Source organism: Mastacembelus armatus, chromosome 9 (genome assembly GCF_900324485.2).
Source record: "Mastacembelus armatus chromosome 9, fMasArm1.2, whole genome shotgun sequence".
Taxonomy (NCBI): Eukaryota; Metazoa; Chordata; class Actinopteri; order Synbranchiformes; family Mastacembelidae; genus Mastacembelus; species Mastacembelus armatus.
This window is the reverse complement of record NC_046641.1, coordinates 12,515,847-12,535,888: the sequence shown is the minus strand read 5'-3', so window position 1 is coordinate 12,535,888 and position 20,042 is coordinate 12,515,847. Positions and strand designations below refer to the sequence as shown.

Genomic DNA, 20,042 nt, shown 5'->3' with positions numbered 1-20,042 from the left:
AAACGATCTCCATTCTCCTCCGCTCGGCGCTGCTCTCGCGGGAAGTGCAGAAACGCGCCAAAATAAGAAAACACACAGACCGAGCTAGTGACAGTGATATACGATATTAACATCAAGGTCCTTCTAAATGCGGCGTTTACTGTCAGTTTCATAAAAAGCGAGCGGGGATTTAACTTGTTCCGTGTGTTGTAGCGAAGACAGAAGATGGTTCTTCAAAACAGTGGACGGTACAAAGCGGACCGAGGACAAAGTGGAGCAGATCAGGAAAACCAGTGAGTTAACGTCACTTCACGATTGGTTCAGTTTGACCAGAGCCCAGACAGCCACAGAGTTTTAATTCTCTTTGTTAATCAGCTGTTATGTGTGTTTGAACCAGGGACGATGGCTCCTCGATGTCAGCCCTCAAGCGGCTGGAGCGCAGCCAGTTCACCGACGAGATGGACTCCCGCTTCGGCTTCGACAGGATGAAGGAGCCGGGGGAGAAAACAGGCTGGCTCATCAACATGCACCCTGTAATGCCACACAGTGCGATGACCTGTGCGCTTTCATGAGGAGATGACACTAAACACTGCGCTTTATTTTTTTAAAATCTTATTTGAATCCTCTGCATTTCTAGACAGAGATCCTGGATGAAGACAAGAGGATGATCAGTGCTGTGGACTATTATTTCATTCAGGAGGATGGAAGCAGGTTTAAGGTGTGTTGGAGACAGTGAAGTATCTTATCCAGGCCGGTGATCATCTTTAGTTACTATTATGTGATAATATACATGAAAACATGTTGATTTTCACTCATATTTATTGTCTGTAGGTGGCTCTGCCCTTCAAGCCATATTTCTACATTGCCACTAAAAAGGTAAGTCTGCTCCTGCCATTTGGTTCTTATGGTGTGTGAACGTTTCCCGAAACTCTTGTCCTTAAGAGATCTTCATTCCCAGAACTGCGAGAGAGAGGTCATCTCATACCTGTCTAAGAAATTTCAAGGAAAAGTGGCGAAGCTGGAAACTCTCCCTAAAGAGGACCTGGACCTGGTAGGAGACTTAGCTTTAAAGCCTGTTAAAGTGTTTTATAGTATATAACAAAAATAAAAGCTGCCCATCCAGAAGCCACAGGTTTAAAACACATGGATTAGTCAATGGACAGAAAAATAATCAGCAGGTATTTTAATAATTTATAGATCTTGTTTGCAAGTCTTATACTCTGATAAGAGAAGGTTTGCATTTTTTGTGTCACATGTCACAGTGAAGATAATGTATATGGGCCTGGTTAAACAAAATGAAACATTTGAAGACAGTTATTCAGCCTAGTGACACATTTCTGACGTTCCACACTAAACGATTCATCAAATTATTAGATTTGCTAGTTCCAGCCCTAATTTGAAGATCCATGTAGGGTTTGTAAGCTGTTAGTGTGGTTGGCCTGTTTTCTCCAGCCAAACCATCTAGTCGGACTGAAGAGAAACTACATCAGGCTGTCGTTCAACACCGTCGACGACCTCGTCAAGGTCAAGCGCGAGATCGCCCCAGCGGTGCGCAAGAACCGAGAGAGGGAGCAGTCCAATGACACTTACACCTCAATGTTATCAAGGTAGCACCAGAGCACCTGTTTGCAATGAGGTTTTCCTGTTATGGTTTTTATTAAACTGTGACCACCTTTACCTGTTGTTCAGCGCCCTATCAGGCGGCAGCGTGACCTCAACAGATGAAGACCCCACATCAAAGAGTATTTCAGACCAGTTAGACAACATAGTGGACATGAGAGAGTACGATGTGCCCTATCATATGCGACTGTCCATCGACCTCAAGATCCACGTGGTAAAGATAGTGTTGTGTTTCAGAAATCCTCTTAAGATTCATGTGCCTGCCTTGCTGATCTTCACGGTTTTTATTTTTCAGGCTCACTGGTACAATGTTCGGTACAGAGGCAGCACTTACCCGCCAGAAATTGTGCGAAGAGATGATCTTGTGGAGCGACCAGTATGAAGACTTTGTTATTCACGTTGCACTTTAACATCTGTTGCCTATTTAGAATTGTATATGTAAATATTCTGTGTAAATATATAAGATTCACCTATTCCATCGCCTTTCATGACACGTTGCTTCTTTCAGGACCCTGTTGTTTTGGCGTTTGACATTGAGACCACGAAACTTCCACTAAAATTCCCAGATGCAGAGACAGATCAGATTATGATGATCTCCTACATGATAGACGGACAAGTGAGTTTTTAAATACTAAACAAATTTGTGTTATGTATTTTTTTGTTAATAGATGCATCAATGACGCTAACTTTGTTTCTTTTAAAGGGATTTCTAATCACGAACAGAGAGATTGTATCTGAAAACATTGAGGACTTTGAGTTCACTCCCAAACCTGAATATGAAGGGCCTTTTACTGTCTTCAACGAGGACGATGAGGTAAGAGCCTATTGGTAAATATTTAATAAAAATAAATGCTGTTGATTATATTAATGCAAAGTATCGTGGCCGTGCCGTAACATGTGGTAACGTGACTTTGTTTTCAGGCGGCCCTCATCCAGAGGTGGTTTGATCACATTCAAGAGACCAAACCAAACATCTTTGTAACATACAATGGAGACTTCTTTGACTGGTGAGCCATTGTGTTGCAGGGTGTCAACGCTGATTCCACTTATTATTCATGTGCTGTTCTGTTCACATTTCCTATTTTTCTTTAATAACTCTCACTTTGTTTCTCTCTCAAGGCCTTTTGTGGAGACTCGGGCTGCCCTCCATGGGCTGAGCATGCACAGGGAGATTGGTTTCCAGAAGGATAGCCAGGGAGAGTACAAGTCCAGTCAGGCCATCCACATGGACTGCTTAAGGTTTCCCTACCTCTCACACTAATAAAAAGATATCAGGCTGTTTTATGGAAAAATAAGCTTCATGGTTAAGAGTTCATTTCCGACTGATTCATTTCTAACACCGCCCCTCCAACCTGTGCCCCATCTGTGTCAGGTGGGTAAAAAGAGACAGCTACCTGCCGGTGGGAAGTCATAACCTGAAAGCTGCAGCAAAGGCTAAACTGGGCTATGACCCAGTGGAGCTGGACCCAGAGGAGATGTGCCGCATGGCAACTGAGGAGCCACAGGTACAGAAATGGACAGGCAGTGTTCTCACCTCAGAATCTAAAGAATTCATTTGTTTTGAATTGGCTGCTGCACTTTTCATTGTTCTTTCTTCCTCCCTGTTTCTGTCAGACATTAGCAACATACTCTGTGTCAGATGCTGTGGCCACATATTACCTCTACATGAAATATGTTCATCCCTTCATCTTCGCTCTGTGCACCATCATCCCCATGGAGCCTGATGAGGTCTGTTTGTTTATTGTAAACAAAAATTCTAAACCAATCAACCCTACATCTATTTTAATAATTGTTCATTGCTTTTCTCTCATTGTCTGTCTGTTACCAGGTGCTGCGTAAAGGTTCTGGCACTCTGTGTGAAGCCTTGCTCATGGTGCAGGCCTTCCACGTCAACATCATTTTCCCCAACAAGCAGGAGCAGGTCTTCAACAAACTGACCGATGACGGCCACGTCTTGGACTCTGAGACCTACGTGGGCGGCCACGTGGAGGCGCTGGAGTCTGGAGTCTTTCGCAGTGACATCCCCTGCCGTTTCAAAATGGTACGTTCAGTCTCAGCTCTTCTTAAAGAGAATTATTAAGTTTTGTATGTTTCGTGTTTTGAGGGGCTTATCTATCAACAGAACCCAGCTGCATTTGACTTCCTGCTGCAAAGAGTTGAGAGGACAATGCGCCACGCTATTGAGGAAGAGGAGCAAATCCCTTTGGAGCAAGTTACAAACTTTAATGAGGTACTGTCTGTCTGTCTCTGTCTCTCTGTCTGTCTGTCTCTCTCTCTGTCTGTCTGTCTCTCTCTCTGTCTGTCTCTCTCTCTGTCTCTGTCTCTCTCTCTCTCTGTCTCTCTCTCTCTCTCTCTGTGTCTCTCTGCGCTCAGCAATCTCAGCCTGCAGTTATAAAACAGCTCTGGTGTTTTTTCAGGTTTGTGACGAGATCAAGAAGAAGCTGACCTCTCTGAAGGAGGTCCCAAACAGAATTGAATGCCCCCTCATCTACCATCTGGATGTCGGGGCTATGTACCCCAATATCATTCTCACCAACCGCCTGCAGGTAAAAATGAAAGAAAAAAACACACATGATTAAGATTTTTTTTAAAAACATGATGCTTAATGCTACATTTTCCTTTTTAACAGCCATCTGCTATGGTTGATGAAGCCACTTGTGCTGCCTGTGACTTTAACAAACCTGGTGCCGCCTGCCAGAGAAGGATGGCCTGGCAGTGGAGAGGGGAAATCAGTAAGTTAATGTAGTACAGGAATATATTATGTTGTTATGGGTATGAAAGGAATTGAGGACCTAAAACACAAGGCTCAGAACTGTTACCGCTGCCAAAATTGCTTCTACAAGATATTAAACTTAATGTAATTTTCTGTGTTAGGTTCTCGTTTCTGTAAATATACTCAAGATGTTGCCTGTGTCCACAGTGCCCGCCAGCCGCAGCGAATTTCACCGCATCCAGCAGCAGCTTGAGTCAGAGAAGTTCCCGCCGTTGTTCCCCAGTGGTCCACCACGGGCCTTCCACACTCTCAACAGAGAGGAACAAGCCAAACATGAGAAGAAACGTTTGGCAGGTGCTTTATTTTTACCCATCCCTCCGGTTCCTATGAGGATACATCTACTTTCAAATCTCCTGGGTTCCAAAGCACAGTCTTAAGGTTTGTATTCCTTGTTTCAGACTACTGTAAGAAGGCCTATAAAAAGATGCATGTCACCAGGCTAGAGGAGCGAGTCACCACCATTTGTCAGAGAGAAAACTCCTTCTATGTTGATACCGTGAGAGCTTTCAGGGATCGGCGTTATGAATTCAAAGGACTCCACAAGGTATGTGTTGGTATTGACAGCAATGAAAATTGTCTTAACTTAATTTGCGCCAATGTATGTATTTTTCATGCTTCTTTTTGTAAGGTATGGAAGAAAAAATTGTCATCAGCTCAGGACAGCGGAGACGCTGCTGAGGTGAAGCGCTGCAAGAACATGGAGATCCTGTACGAGTCTCTACAGCTGGCCCACAAGTGTATTCTTAACTCTTTCTATGGTTACGTGATGAGGAAAGGGTAAGAGTCGACTACTGTTATTTTACAGAATGATCCAAATCGGTGAAATAAGTGAGTGTTTGGTGATAAACACCACACTGCTGAGGAGAGTCTGCTGCTTTTGCCTTTCCATCAGGGCACGCTGGTACTCGATGGAAATGGCCGGCATTGTGTGCTTCACCGGAGCCAACATCATCACTCAGGCCAGAGAGCTCATCGAACAAATAGGGTGAGTCTCGTGTTGATATCGATAGCTGCTGATGTGATACTTAAATACAGAAATTATGTTCTTGGTCGGAGCAAGTGCAGTCAGAGAGCAGGGTCAGCACAGAAGAAACTGAGTAGATCCACTGTCTTGTCAAACAAACATAAGCAGATTTCTGCCAGTGCGTGTGTTTGTGTCCAGCTCCTGCAGTGTGGTTTTTGTTGTACCATTTTTGCTGTAACTCATTCACTTCAGTGAATATATGTACTGTATGTTGCATTTAACTCCTCCTACTCTGCACCTCAGGAGGCCCCTTGAGTTGGACACCGACGGCATCTGGTGCGTCCTCCCCAACACCTTCCCTGAGAACTTTGTGGTTAAAACCAGTAATGAAAAGAAACCAAAGGTAACCATCTCCTACCCTGGAGCCATGCTGAACATCATGGTGAAGGAAGGATTCACCAATGATCAGTACCACGAGCTGGTCGACCCCGCCTCTCTCACTTACAACATCAAGTCAGAGAACAGCATCTTCTTTGAGGTGGATGGACCGTACCTGGCGATGATCCTGCCTGCCTCTAAGGAGGAGGGGAAGAAGCTGAAGAAGAGGTGTGGCTGTAGTGGAATTAAGTTATTTTTATTTGAACTCATGTATTTTCTTTGATTAAACAAATAAGTTGTGTGGGTGATATGTTGGATATTCTGCCTGGTCACGTTGTGTAGAGTGATCAAAGGGGTGCTCTTTGTTGTAGGTACGCCGTGTTTAACGAAGACGGCTCTCTGGCTGAGCTGAAGGGTTTTGAAGTGAAGAGAAGGGGAGAGCTGCAGCTCATTAAGATTTTTCAGTCGTCCGTTTTTGAGGCATTCCTCAAAGGTACTACCCTGGAGGAGGTCTACGCCTCTGTGGCCAAAGTGGCCGACTACTGGCTGGATGTTCTCTACAGTAAGGTAAAAAAAAAAATCTGATCTGTTATTTATATCATCTGTGATCAGATGATATATAATGGCTTTCTAGGATTAGGTATTTATATCATGCATCCAAATGCGTTTTGAGTAAGTTGGGTTCATTTACTGAATGACCTTCTTGTCTGTTATCTGTTACTTTCACAAAGAAAACCTAACTTCACTGAATTTTTTTTTTTTTTTCCTCCCAGGCTGACAACATGCCAGATGCCGAGCTGTTTGACCTCATTTCCGAGAATCGGTCAATGTCCAGGAAGCTGGAGGATTACGGGGAGCAGAAGTCCACATCTATCAGCACAGCCAAGAGGCTGGCAGAGTTCCTGGGAGACCAAATGGTGAAAGATGCTGGTCTGAGTTGTCGCTACGTCATCTCTAGAAAACCAGAGGGTTCCCCTGTCACAGAGAGGTGGGGCATCAGCTGCGAAAATCAACATTCTTCACTCCTGCACAGCATTTTTAAAAATGCTGTGTAATTTTATTAATTCTGAAGTTAGTAAACTGCATATACCTTCATAATGTTAAAATGACAAAAAATAACTTTTGTAATATAAGCAGAAGTAAAAGCCTCGACACTGGCTGATTTGTGTTTCTCGCCATCAGAGCCATTCCCCTGGCCATCTTTCAGGCAGAATCCAGCGTGAAGAAACATTTCCTTCGGAAGTGGTTGAAGATGCCCAGTCTGCATGACTTGGACATTCGCTCTGTGAGTATTTAGAACAACATGTTGTGTGTGAACAAGTATACAAAAAAAAAAAAAACTCAGGGACTTTAGTTTCCTGTGTGAATTTGTTTGTATGGTCTGTTTGATGCTAACATTTCTGCTGTGCGCTGTTTTAGATCCTTGACTGGAGTTATTACATCGAGAGACTGGGTAGTGCCATTCAGAAAATCATCACCATCCCTGCAGCTTTGCAACAGGTTAAAAAAATCGCACACATTGTGTCTGTGTATCTGATTTTTTTTTTTTAGATTTTTTTTGCAGATGGAATTTAATTACTTCTTTTTAACATCAGGTGAAAAATCCAGTACCCAGAGTGAGGCATCCTGACTGGCTCCACAAGAAACTATTGGAGAAAAATGATATCTACAAGCAAAAGAAAATCAGTGAGCTGTTTACCAGTGAGGGCAAAAGACAGGTAGGTTCAAACTATCACCACACATTGGCCCCCTCTGATCACCCATCCTGCTCCCCACATTGATGTCTTCTCTCTCTCTCTCTCTCTCTCTCTCTCTCTCTCTCTCTCTCTCTCTCTCTCTCTCTCTCTCTCTCTCTCTCTCTCTCTCTCTCTCTCTCTCTCTCTCTCAGGTGGCCCGTCAGCCTCTTGAAGCAGGTCAGGCTGCAGACATAGAGGACTTTGGGAAGCCAGGCAGACCTCTGCAGCCAGCCATCCTCATAAGCATCAAGCGCAAACGGGCTTCTCAGGGAGAGGACAGTCAGGTGGAGTCTCAGGATGTCGAGCTCACCCAGTCCTGGAGAGAGATTCTGGGACCACCCCCACCTATGGGAACAACACGGGTAAGAAAGCGGCAGTGACCGTGAAGTCTTGCCTGTAGTATATGCTTTAAATGACATTCTGACAATTACACCTACAATAACAACTGTGTCTGTGCACAGGAGGAGCGTCTAGTTTGGCTCCGCTACCATAAGAAAAAGTGGGAGCTGCAGCTGAGGCAGAGGAAGGAAAGAAAGAAGAGGAGGAGGCTGTTGGATGGTGAAGCTCAGCCTGTAAGCGGTGGAGTGATCAGAGATGGCCCCATGACCGGCCTGGGAAGTTTCCTCCGCAGAACCGCGCGCAGCGTTCTCGATATGCCGTGGCAAATTGTGCAGGTGGAGTAAAGTCAACTCATCGTCATCATCCTCAAGTTCTATAAATATTCAAATTTAAAGACATGCCTCTAATAAACAAGATGTGTTGTCCTCCTCTGTTCAGATTGCAGAAACTAGTCACCCTGGTCTGTACAAGTTGTGGGCAGTGATTGGACATGACCTCCACTGTATGAAGCTCAACATCCCACGCATCTTCTACGTCAATCAGAAAGTCCCAAAACAAGAGGAGGGAGCCACATACAAAAAGGTAAGGAGTTACTCCTGCAACACATTTTCCCTAAAACCTGCGTTTTTTTTGTAATAATTGAAGCAAATAAATTCTAATCATTGACTTCAGGTGAACCGCATGCTGCCTCGCTCCAACATGGTGTACTACCTTTACGAGTACTGTGTACCAGAGGACATGTACCAGGAGCACATTAATGAGATAAACGCTGACCTCTCTGCACCAGACATTGAAGGAGTCTATGAAACACAGGTACTGTACCAAATAGACAAGACAGTATTTTCATAACCTATTATAACATTTATAGAGTTTATAGATGTTTGGTGACAATCTACACACGGGCCATCTGTAATCAGTTCTAATGTCATCTTTCAGGTCCCCTTGCTGTTTCGAGCACTGGTGCAGCTGGGTTGTGTGTGCATGGTCAACAAGCATGCTGTGAGGGATTTGGCTGGCAGGGAGGCCGACACATTCGACCTGGACCAACTCGAGATGAGGTCTTTGGCACAATTCAGCTATCTGGAACCAGGTATATTATCTATATTATTCGCTAAATGTTAAACCCATATTCTGGGTGTCTTAATGATCATGGGATGCCACAACTCAACTCCAACAACTTGCTTTCTTTTGTAGGGAGCGTTCGTCACATGTACCTGTATCATCACAGTCAGGGACACAAGGCTCTATTTGGCCTGTTCATCCCCTCTCAGCGCAAGGCCAGCATTTTTGTCCTGGACACGGTAAGAATAACATAACTTTGCTCTTTGCCCAGCAAGTTGTTTGGGATTTTTACGTATTTATTCTTTTTTTTTTTTTTTTTTCACTTTTTCCATCTCAACGCTAATATAAAAATCCTCTCTAGAGAATAATGTTTGCGCTCTCATTTCAGGTTCGAAGCAACCAGATGCCCAACCTGAGTAACCTCTACACGACTGAACGCACTGCTCTCCTAGAGAAGACCACAGAGGAGCTCCTGCCTCCAGAGAAACACAACTTTGAGGTCCGAGCTGAAAATGACATAAAGGCTGTCTACCGCGCACTGCAGCGCATACTGCTGAACTACAAGGTAAAATCCACTGTTCCTATGTGATTTTATTGTCTTGTAATAGTTGGCGTACAAGAACTTTAATAATTATGTTCTTGTGTGTTCTTGCACAGGAAGAGCGTCGTGGGCCCACCCTCATTGCTGTGCAGTCAAACTGGGAGCTGCGGCGATTGGCAGCAGGGATGCCGGTGCTCGAGGAGTTCCCGGTTGTTCCGGTACATGTGGTCGACGAGATCAGCTACAACGTGCTGGACTGGCAACGCCACGGTGCCCGGCGCATGATCCGCCACTACCTCAACCTGGACAGCTGCTTGTCACAAGCTTTCGACATGGCCAGGTAGGAACTACATACTGCAGCCTCTAATTCCCCTTTGGTATTTCAGTCACCTGTTTATGTCGGGCATGCTCTCTCTCCAAAGTGCATCTTTTGTCATTTTTGTTGACAGCATACTCATATCTCCTGTTTTCAGGTATTACCACTTACCTGTAGGGAACTTGCCTCATGATGTGTCCATCTTTGGCTCAGACTTGTTCTTGGCAAGACATTTACGGAAACACAACCACCTGCTGTGGCTGTCACCCACAGCCAGGCCCGACCTCGGAGGAAAAGAGGCAGATGACAGTCGTCTGGTCATGGAAAGCGATGACAGGGGCTCTGTGGAGATCAATGCTCAAGGGTGCTATTCTACAGGTACATGAGCACAGGAAGAAATAAAAGGAGAGAAAACAAGACATTTTTTTGAAGTGTTTGAGTTTATAAACCATGCTGTTCGTTACAGTATGTGTGGAGCTGGACCTGCAGAGCCTAGCGGTGAACACCATTCTCCAGTCGCAGCATGTCAATGACATGGAGGGTGGAGCCAGCCTGGGCGTCAGCTTTGATGTGATCCAGCAGGCCTCACTGGAGGACATGATGTCAGGAAACCAGGGAGCAAGCGCCCTCGCTAGCTACGATGAGACTGCACTCTGCTCCAACACCTTCAGGTGTGTAAAACAAACCGTCATGAATGACCATCAGGACCTACAAACATTTGGTCTAACAATAAAGGCTCAGCATGTAAGCCAAAAGGGGAAAAAAAGCGAGTAGTGTTTTATGTTCTGCGTTTTGTTCACACCACTGTTTGCTGTGTTGTATGTGCAGGATCTTGAAGAGTATGGTGGTTGGATGGGTCAGAGAGATCACTCAGTACCACAACGTATACGCTGACAATCAGGTGATGCACTTCTACCGCTGGCTGCGCTCGCCAAGCTCCCTGCTGTATGACCCCGCACTGCACCGCACCCTGCACAACATGATGAAGAAGGTCTTCCTCCAGTGAGTGCCATATCATCTGCTACACCGCAAAAACCATCTGTCATTTCACTCATGTAATGTGAAATCTCCCACTTGTTTTGGAAGAATTCTTGTCATCAGTTCAGAAATCAGTAAATTGATTTGTTATCAGCCTTTTTTCACCAGTACAAGCACAGATTGTACATTGTCAAGGTGCAGTACCTCTGCTCCCATCATTTAGTAGTGCTCTTTTAATATTTTAATATTTTTTAAATCTGCTGCAGCAACTGCACCCTATCAAAGTGCTTGAATATGATACTGAACATATTTTATTTTTTTTTAGTCTTTTGTGTATAATGCCTCAGGTGCCTGTATTTAGGGGCTCTGGGCTCACTGTGCTCTTCTTGGCACAGGTACAATATTGATGTCTGGTTTTCTTTTCCGTGCAGTCTCAAACAGTCTCCCTGCTTTCTGTTAGTGCAGAACTTCTACAGTATCTTGTTCTACCAGTGCTCAGTCTCTCGTTCTACTCTCAGGTTGGTTGCAGAGTTCAAACGTCTGGGCTCCACTGTGGTGTATGGAAACTTCAACAGGATCATCCTGTGTACTAAAAAACGAAGGACAGATGATGCCATCGGCTACATGGACTACATCACCAACAGGTCAGACATCATCCTGCTGCAGGTCCAACTCAGTAAATCCTTACATTGTTAATGGATGTTACCATTATTCTTTGTCTGGTATAAAGGTATTCCTACATCCATGCAATAAATAAAATACTATTGACTGCTACACACACTACTATAAATGCAAATAAAAAAACCTGTGCTGGAACACAACAGCTAAGACAATTATTTGTTTGTGTTTGCTTGTCTTCATTACTCATTAGAACAGTTCGATTTTTGAGACTGTGGTCTGTGGGCTCCATTATGATAAGTGATTTCTGTAGATATAGTAAACATAGAGATTAGGCCAGTATGTCAATATAAAACGAGTAATATAATGTGAACCAAAATATTTTAGTGATTTTTGATTAGTCCCTGCTATCGTGCTGTACCTCTTCCAGCATACACTCCAAAGAAATCTTCCACTCCGTGTCCATCTCCTTCTCTCGATGCTGGGAGTTCCTGTTGTGGATGGACCCGGCCAACTACAGCGGCGTGAAGGGGAAACTGCCCCCCAGCCTTTTGTATGGAGAGGTACTTCAAACTGAACTGTCAGCCTTGCAGCGTATTCACTCTAATTAACTGAGTGAAGTCAACACAGCTTATCCCTCTGTGGTCGTTTTTAGGAAGGGGCCAAACAAAAGAAGAACAGACAGGGGGAGGGACATGAGGAAGGCAGTGACGATGAAGATGAGGACGAAGCCGATTCTGTTGAAGATGATGGGGATGCAGAGACAGATGAGGTGGAGGAGCTGATTGAGAGCAGCTGGAACATCATGCAGTATTTGCCCCAAACCGCCTCCTGTCAGAAATACTTCCTAATGATTGTGTCAGGTAAAAAATAATCTACACACAACAGATTTTCTTTTTTATTTGTTTTATTTATTTATTTATTTATTTCTCTACCAATTCACACACGTTTTCTGCCACAGCCTACATTGCAGCAGTCTATCATAGCATGAAAGAGGAGCTGAGACGTAACGCTCCTGGAGCGACGCCAGTCAAGAGACGTGGAGGCAGCCAGTCTTCCCAGCAGGCAGTGGGGGATCTGAGTGCTCTTCCTGGTAAGATGCTGTTTATCAAGATGCTTCAGTTACTAACAACTTTTCTTGTATTGCTTAGGAACTTCACATTACGCTCATTGGAGAGGCCACAGCCTAGTGTCTGTTACACCTAAACTTATAATAGGGAGCTTTTAATCATATTTAGATGGATTTCTTCTAAGATGGGATTATTTTTTACATTGCTTGCAGGAATGATCGCCTTCTCCCAGGAATATGTGTCCAGTGAGCTGACCCAGAACTTTTTCACAATCACACAAAAAATCCAGAAGAAGGTGACGGGTACCAGGAGTGTGACCCAGCCCTCAGAGATGTTCCCTGTCCTACCCGGCTCACACCTGCGACTCAACAACCCAGCGCTGGAGTTTATTAAATATGTCTGCCAGGTATAACGCTAAATACCACATTATAGGTAGTAGATGTCAGAGACTGGACAAAATGACACATACTTGGTAAAGCTGTTTACTTTTTTTTTTTTTACTTCAGGTGCTTTCACTAGATGCAAACATAGTGAACCAGGTGAACAAACTAAAGAGAGATCTCCTGCGTCTTGTGGATGTCGGTGAGTTCTCAGAGGACGCCCAGTTCCGTGACCCATGTAACTCTTACATCCTGCCAGAAGTCATCTGCCACCACTGCAATTTCTGTCGTGACCTCGACCTCTGCAAGGACCCGTCTGTGGCACAGGTAAGAGCTGAGCTAAAGAAGAGGCATGCTCCATAAGAAGACTTTATTCAATTGTTATTTAGTTCCAGGAACATGGTTGTTTAACCTGCATGTATCATCTGATTTACTTCAGGAATCAAAATGAGCTAAACAGTTGTTTTTTTTTTGTTTTGTTTTGTTCCCCCCCCCCCCCCCCCCCCCCCCTCCTCCTCCTCCAGGATGGATCGGTCTTACCTCAGTGGTTCTGCTCCAACTGCCAGGCCCAGTACGAGACGGAATCTATTGAGATGGCTCTGGTGGAAGCCCTGCAGAAGAAACTGATGAGCTACACACTGCAGGACCTGGTGTGTATTGAAAAATGCGTACTCAATAGACAAATCCGCCTTAGCAAATGCCTGTTTTTTGGTTGTCTGATTGATTGACATGTACAGTAAATCACAAACTCTAATTTTGGTTTGATTTTTTTTTTTTTTTTTGGCTAGGGGCTTATCATCCTTCTCTTTCTCTCTGTCCAGGCTTTTTATCTGTAGGTCCACTGATACTATCAAATAAAGACAAACAACAAAACAAATTAAATTCTTTAGCATACAGTAGAAATATGTATCTTCTGTTGCAAATAGCAGAAATGATTTTATAGCCATTGGTGACAACAAATTGTTTGTTTTATTTGATTTTAGGTGTGTACCAAATGTAAAGGGGTAAAGGAAGCCAACATGCCCCTCTACTGTGGATGTGCTGGAAACTTTGACCTCACTTTTTCAGCCAAGGTTTCTACTCTTTAAATACATCACATCATAATATTTAGTTATGAAAACTGATGTCATGTCTGATCATTTTCATTTAATACTCTTAACACAGCTGTGTGTGTCCCCCCCCCCCCCCCTTTTTTTCTTCCATTTAAAGAACTTCTCTGAGCAGATCACAGTGTTTCGGAATATAGCGTCCCACTACAACATGAGGTTCCTGGAGGAGACCATTGACTGGTTGCTTGTGATGAGTCCACAGATCAGCCAGAGTGCTCACTAAAACGTGGAGTCTGCCGCAGAGGTCCAACGTACCCTAAGCTGTGTCCGGCAACTATTTTCAATCCGAGAAACACTTGGTGTAGATGGGTCGGAAGAGAAATGTATTGACTGTACATAAGGTTGAATTCTTGATAATGCCATATTAAGATTTTATATATGTATGAATTTCGGATTTTGATTGTTAATAATAATAAAAATAAAATATTTTAACTGTGAGCCTGTTTGTTATTCCCTCAGGGCTGTAAGTGGACTAGAGTTCTGCCACGGAGAAAGGAGAAAACGTAAACATCCTGAGTGCTTTATTAATCAGCAGTTGCTAATTGTCTGAGCATCCCTACTCTTGGCTGCTAATGTATTTGTTGTGGCTTTTGCACAGCTTCTAACCTGAACTGCAGAACTGTTTATTTCATGGGAGTGTACATTTTAATGCTAGCAGAGGATATTTCATAGAGATAATATGACAAAAAAAATCTGGCTTTTCTCTCTAGCTGTGATTTTTTTTTTTTTTTTTTTTTTATTTGTTTGTTTTTTTTTTACTATTATAGATGTGGACAAAAACACTTGGTAGCCTGGATCACAATGATCTTAACTCATGCACCTCCATTACTTTAACCTCATTGCCCACAAATGAGTCACTCTGCCTGCTGGTCGGCATCTTTCAGACGAGTAATCAAATTACAGGCTCTAAACTGGGGCGCAATTGGATTGGCTCTTTAGAGCTTCTCACCGATGTACTGTACATGGAGGTTGATCAATGCAGAAATGACAGTGCTTAGAGGGCCTGAGTCTACTTTCTTTATTTTTGCAATTGTTAGCTTCTCAGTAGAGCTTAAAACAAACAACGTTTTTGAGTGTATAGGAAATGAATTATCACCATTATCCTTCAAAATATAATTAATAAATAAATATAAATAACTTTCAACTCTCGAACATACAATTTCCAAACTTGCCTATGGCTGTACAATAGGTCCTCCATGTCTCATTGCAGATAGTTATCCATAAGGCTTGAGTCCTTAAGCATTTTTTAACCACTGACATTTGTATTGCTGTCAGGCGTCTAGATGGATTCCCAATTTCCTGCAACCTTGTTAGAGGAACCACTTTATGGGTGTGATTTGATTACTGCTCACTGCTCTCTTTGTGTGTCTCCTGGCTGTTTCTTCCTGCATCTTCTTGCACTGGACTTATCAGGTTGTACGATAAAGGAGATGAATCAGAGTATTTAGATTATTCAGACATGATGTGCAGTTTTATGTTTATCATAATACAGATGTTAAAGAGCAAAGGTCTATGTTTCATGGTACACAGTATTCTTTAGTGAAATGAAGTCATAATGCTTATATCTGAAACCCAAGTTAATTCAGAACATTTATTATTTGGTTGAATGTCTACAACCCTTGGAAGAGTTTTTAGGCTATCTGTATGACTAATCAGATCTTTTGCTGCTATGAAATATCCGGTTTTCATACTGAAAATAAACACATTTGCTGAGGTGCATTGCTGTCATCTAAAATCATGTTAGAGAGAAACAGGTTTAATTCCGCTGTCGGTTGAGGAGCATCAAGGATTAAGATGATATATGAAATGGATCCACTGCACAGGGGGGAGACTTACAGTGAACCATCTGTCAGTCTTTCAGAAAGATGCCCTCTGTCACTTGGGTCCCACTCACAGCAGCCAGCTGTGGTCTTATCATTTAGCTGCTGCAGACACCTGAGAAACCACTCAGACCTGCGGTTGTTGCCACAGTCAGCTGGTGGAGGAGAGTCCCCACACGCTCAGCGAGGACTGAGGCGACTGTGATGACATCACAGCGGGACGCCGTCAGACAGGTCTGAATGGTTGGAGCCATAGCTGCTGATATAGCTGAGCTCTGTGGGAACAGGCACCGTGGGTTCCTTGACGATCTGTGGAGGACAGGTAACACACATTTAGGGACATAAATGGATATAATCATCTGTCAAACTCTTTATTGGATGTTTTTACATTGTGGCTTATGCAGTGGGTTGTGGCACATAGCGGCAAATTCATTTTGATGGAGTGGTTTCATTCACAGCAGCAAAACGTACATTCAACATGAATCATATTTTAACTTTGGAAATACACCTGCTCAATTCCCCAACTTATGTTTCATCCTGAACCCACGTCTGACAGTAAAGGCTGACATAACAAACCTTTAATTATCAGTATATCAAAACATCCATTACAGTATGTGTCAAGATTGAATATAGAATGTGTTTTCCACTCACTTCATCAAACTTTCTCTCACTGTAGACTTCATTCTTGTCAATAAACGTCAGCATGATCCAGTCACAGATGATACTACACTATAGGGGTGAAATCAAATGAAATGAAGAAGCAGTTTGTGATGTAAAGATCGTCAGCTGTCACTTCACTGTCCCGAGTAATGAAAGGAAAGTTGTAATTACTCACAATCCCAACTGAGGTCAGAGCAGTTACTGAGCTGATGATGGTTGGGATGGGACTGAATTTACCAGCCTGCAAAGATACGACATGCAAATAATGCAATGACAGTCGCCACAGTAAACAGACACTAGGCTGCAGCGATGATGTCATGATCACTTACATGTCCGTGAACTATGACATCCAGACGGATGCCATAAGCCTTGATGAGTGTCCGTGACTCTACACCATCTTTACTGTAATATTTGGCAAACCTGGATGTGTTTTACATAAATCACAAGGTCAAAGTCTGGGAATCTTGGCTGAAGTAAAGGCCTAAGGTTAAATACTGGTGTTTTCTGATGGAGCCCACCTGTAATAGTATCCAGAGTTGACTTGATCCTTTCGCAGATCAAGACGACGAAAGGAGTATGTAGGTTTACAGTGTGAAGGGTCCAGGTCCAGATTACAATTCCAGTTAATGAAAACCCCTATCACTCCTCCCTGAACAAAGAAACAATCAACGTATCATAAACGTTGCTACACTGTCATGATTTAGGTAGATGATCTGTAAGCCATCCCTAAAACATCACAGAGATAGCGTGCTTTTCAAAATACGATAAAACTACATCAACCATATATGTATTTTCTAAACCAGAAATCTTCAAGTATCAGACTAATGGCACATGCTGCGGTGCAGGACTTATACTCACCGTCCTGCAGAGCTCGCTGAAATTCTCCCTCGCCTGATCTGCAATGTAGCCCAAACGGAAGTTTGGACAGTAGGGCTCTTTCTCCTCATCATAATGACACTTCTTAAGGTATTTCTGCAGGTCACGCTTACTGGAAGCATCTTTGATATTTCCCCTACCGAAGATTAAAAACAAGAGTTACTCTGAATCTATGCAGCTCTAATTAATGCCCACTGGCTCCAGTGTGTGTGTGTGTGTGTGTGTGTGTGTATGGGGGTTACGCTACCTCAGCACTTTAAATTTGGGGAAGTGGATAGAGTTCCTGATGAACACTGTGAAGTTTATGGCCTCCACTAACGCTGGTTCTCTGTTGATGAGAGAAAACAATCAGTGTGATCTTATTTTGCCACCAGCCACCTCAATACCACTTCACATGCTATAGCAACAACTACTGGCACAGCTCTATATACATCCACCTATTTGTCAGATTTCTGACTAAGCATGTACCGACAGTTGTGTTTGATCTACTTCCTGGAGCCTTATTCTGTACTCAATAGTTTTGTGATTGTTAATTCGTGATTTCTTAACTAATTAATATGTTGCTGATATCACATAATGGGATGAGAGGTGATGTTACTATTTTCACAGCTAGTTTACACTTCTGAGAGTCCAGTTCATTTGTTACTACACTACGATTCATTATTTAATTACAACATCTTTGTTTAACTATATCCTACTAGTTTTCCTAATATGACTAATAGGCCCAAGAGCTCAAGAAAGTCGAAGGGCCCTTAATCTCAGTTATTATTATTAACATTTATCTTTGCAACTTGAAAGGGCAAGAATTCACCCTCAGGGACTTTATGTAAAGTTTTTAGGGAAAAACTTTAAGGTACAGACTTAACACTATGTAATATTATCTCTGACCCTGGATGAAAAATAGGAGCCCATCATCTCATAGTCCATCCATGGATCTAATTATTGTTGAGTGCAGTGATTTATTCAAGCTTTTAATGGCTTGAATATGTAAAAATGTCCTGTAATTCACAACCAAAAAGCAAAGACCAGACAAATGTTGGTTGTGTGTAGCAGAAATGTTTCTCTTATCTTATCTGATTTCTATCCCCCTGGCTTACCGTACTACAGCGTACTCCTCAACAGGACACCAGGTTTGGATCTCACAGGTTTTGAAGGTGTAGTTGTAGTACTGAATACATCTCCCAGTTTTTCTGCCTGTAAAATGTCAAGACAGATGAGTGATGAATCAAGTACAGACCAAGCATGAATGCATGAAAAGGTTTGTGTGAAATGAAAATGGTACCATGGCCATCAAAGTCAACCTCCCCATGGACACAGTCGGAGTCTGTCGTACAGTTGGCATTGGCAACTTCGAAATACTGAAGTGAAATATGACGAATGATCAGGCATTGGAGAAGAATTAATTATTCTCCAATAATTATTAATTATCTTTATAATTAATAAATGATATTTTCCTGCATAGGTTTTAGTTGCCCTCTCACCTCAGCACAGGTGTCTTGCCTCTGGTTATATGTGACTTCTCGCCTCAATATTGTGCTAATGACATCGCCGCCCTATAAGGAAATGTCAAAAAACACATGGTGGTGTTTATTATAGTCTGTAGAGATACTGACAGAGTGTAGGAGGTGAAGATTTCTTTTGATTTTGCCGCAGTATTTATTCAAACTTACCTCTGAGGGTTGAGCATACTCCACAGTGTCCAGGATATCGTCTCCATGAATTGCTATGCCTTTCATGAGAGTGTAAACTGAGCTCTCTGGACGGGTTTCACTCTCTTGGTATGCTTTCTGACTTATAAACACATACCTTCAGGATAATAACACAGACAGAAGCAATATCACTGTTTCTGTTATGACGTCAATTTTTATTGGAGGTGTCATGTTACCCTGGATCGGTTCAACCCTTTTTTCTATAGAAAAAAATAACAAATCTAAATCAAAATCTAAGACATGATTTAACCTTTAAAACTATGAAATTACTTTAAAAAAATATTTACACACTTAATGTATACCTTCGAACTACTCTCCCCAGATCCAAATAAAATGTCTGACAATGGAGCAAGAAATTCAGCTACATGTCTTTTTAGTTATGTTTTATCCTTTGTGCTGTTTGAGAATTTAAAAACCACAGCTGTGCTTTACTGTATTTCCTAAAAGTAGCATTAAATGAACACATCTGATAGAAATTCACAAACTGAAGTTAACTACTAAATTATTAAAGTCTTACCAGATGAAATAGGTGATCACAAGAAACTGAACGCCTCTGTAAATCACTCCAAGAGTTCTGTTTTTAACCACCATCACCTTTGGGGTCTCATAATCCCAGAAATTAAGAAAATACTCCTTTATAAATTCCCATAGTCCCATGATGAACTTTTTCAATGTTTCACAGATATCCAGAGATGTCTTAGTGAAGTGTCTTTGTTTTTTGTTTTTTTCTTCTCTTTAGATTTGTATTTCTCTCTCTCTGCTCCTGTTCAGCTCCCAGTCTGCATCTCCCTCAGACATCCCTGGAGTGTGGGCGCAGAGAAGGGGGTGGGGTTCAGACCTACTTCAATCATGCATTTTCTTTATTTCTATAGTCAGCATTATGATGTTCCTACGTGATCAGACTTAATCTTAAATAATAAGTAAATCCTGCACTTATGAAATTATTTAGTAGACATTTTTAATAATTTCTCTCCAAACAGCTTTGAAATACTTTTATTGTGTTTTTTTTTAATCGTGTGACATATCGAAATGCGTATCTACTCATGTAGAGGCAAAGCAAAACATTAACTTTTTAATTTTATTTATTTTCTTTTGATTTGGTTTGTTTTCTTTT

At 42.5% G+C, this 20,042-nt stretch overlaps 2 protein-coding genes across 2 annotated transcripts; one reads left to right on the top strand and one right to left on the bottom strand.

Moving 5' to 3' along the window:
• Positions 1-49: 49 nt before the first annotated feature.
• Positions 50-14,217, top strand: pole (polymerase (DNA directed), epsilon). Its single transcript, XM_026322715.1, has 48 exons — positions 50-272; positions 377-512; positions 617-697; positions 811-855; positions 938-1,030; positions 1,432-1,586; positions 1,669-1,813; positions 1,895-1,975; positions 2,108-2,215; positions 2,303-2,413; positions 2,521-2,606; positions 2,719-2,838; positions 2,972-3,104; positions 3,214-3,327; positions 3,428-3,640; positions 3,722-3,829; positions 4,017-4,145; positions 4,229-4,331; positions 4,520-4,666; positions 4,771-4,916; positions 5,001-5,149; positions 5,265-5,357; positions 5,640-5,942; positions 6,086-6,281; positions 6,488-6,702; positions 6,897-6,999; positions 7,134-7,214; positions 7,310-7,432; positions 7,603-7,812; positions 7,912-8,124; positions 8,228-8,371; positions 8,462-8,602; positions 8,726-8,879; positions 8,984-9,090; positions 9,240-9,416; positions 9,509-9,732; positions 9,866-10,086; positions 10,175-10,379; positions 10,537-10,710; positions 11,205-11,330; positions 11,735-11,867; positions 11,960-12,167; positions 12,266-12,397; positions 12,587-12,780; positions 12,881-13,081; positions 13,279-13,404; positions 13,738-13,827; positions 13,964-14,217. Exons 1-48 carry the CDS (start codon positions 205-207, stop codon positions 14,084-14,086), a joined length of 6,888 nt encoding a protein of 2,295 aa, XP_026178500.1. The 5' UTR covers positions 50-204; the 3' UTR covers positions 14,087-14,217.
• Positions 14,218-15,866: 1,649 nt separating this feature from the next.
• Positions 15,867-19,606, bottom strand: p2rx2 (purinergic receptor P2X, ligand-gated ion channel, 2). Its single transcript, XM_026322840.1, has 12 exons — positions 19,446-19,606; positions 18,890-19,025; positions 18,701-18,772; positions 18,502-18,577; positions 18,317-18,413; positions 17,467-17,547; positions 17,202-17,355; positions 16,862-16,992; positions 16,673-16,763; positions 16,519-16,584; positions 16,335-16,412; positions 15,867-15,992 (listed from the first exon to the last, which is right to left on the bottom strand). Exons 1-12 carry the CDS (start codon positions 19,583-19,585, stop codon positions 15,894-15,896), a joined length of 1,221 nt encoding a protein of 406 aa, XP_026178625.1. The 5' UTR covers positions 19,586-19,606; the 3' UTR covers positions 15,867-15,893.
• Between the last annotated feature and the right edge of the window lie 436 nt (positions 19,607-20,042).

Bases quoted from the DNA above. Each gene is read 5' to 3' on its own strand.
- p2rx2 (XM_026322840.1), bottom strand. From the start codon at position 19,585: ATGGGACTATGGGAATTTATAAAGGAGTATTTTCTTAATTTCTGGGAT. The intron at 18,414-18,501 runs GTACCATTTTCA...GACATTTTACAG, and splicing joins GGTTGACTTTGATGGCCATG to GCAGAAAAACTGGGAGATGT. The intron at 17,548-18,316 runs GTAAGCCAGGGG...TCTCATCAACAG, and splicing joins GAGGAGTACGCTGTAGTACG to AGAACCAGCGTTAGTGGAGG.
- pole (XM_026322715.1), top strand. From the start codon at position 205: ATGGTTCTTCAAAACAGTGGACGGTACAAAGCGGACCGAGGACAAAGT. The intron at 2,216-2,302 runs GTGAGTTTTTAA...TTTCTTTTAAAG, and splicing joins CCTACATGATAGACGGACAA to GGATTTCTAATCACGAACAG. The intron at 2,839-2,971 runs GTTTCCCTACCT...CATCTGTGTCAG, and splicing joins ATCCACATGGACTGCTTAAG to GTGGGTAAAAAGAGACAGCT.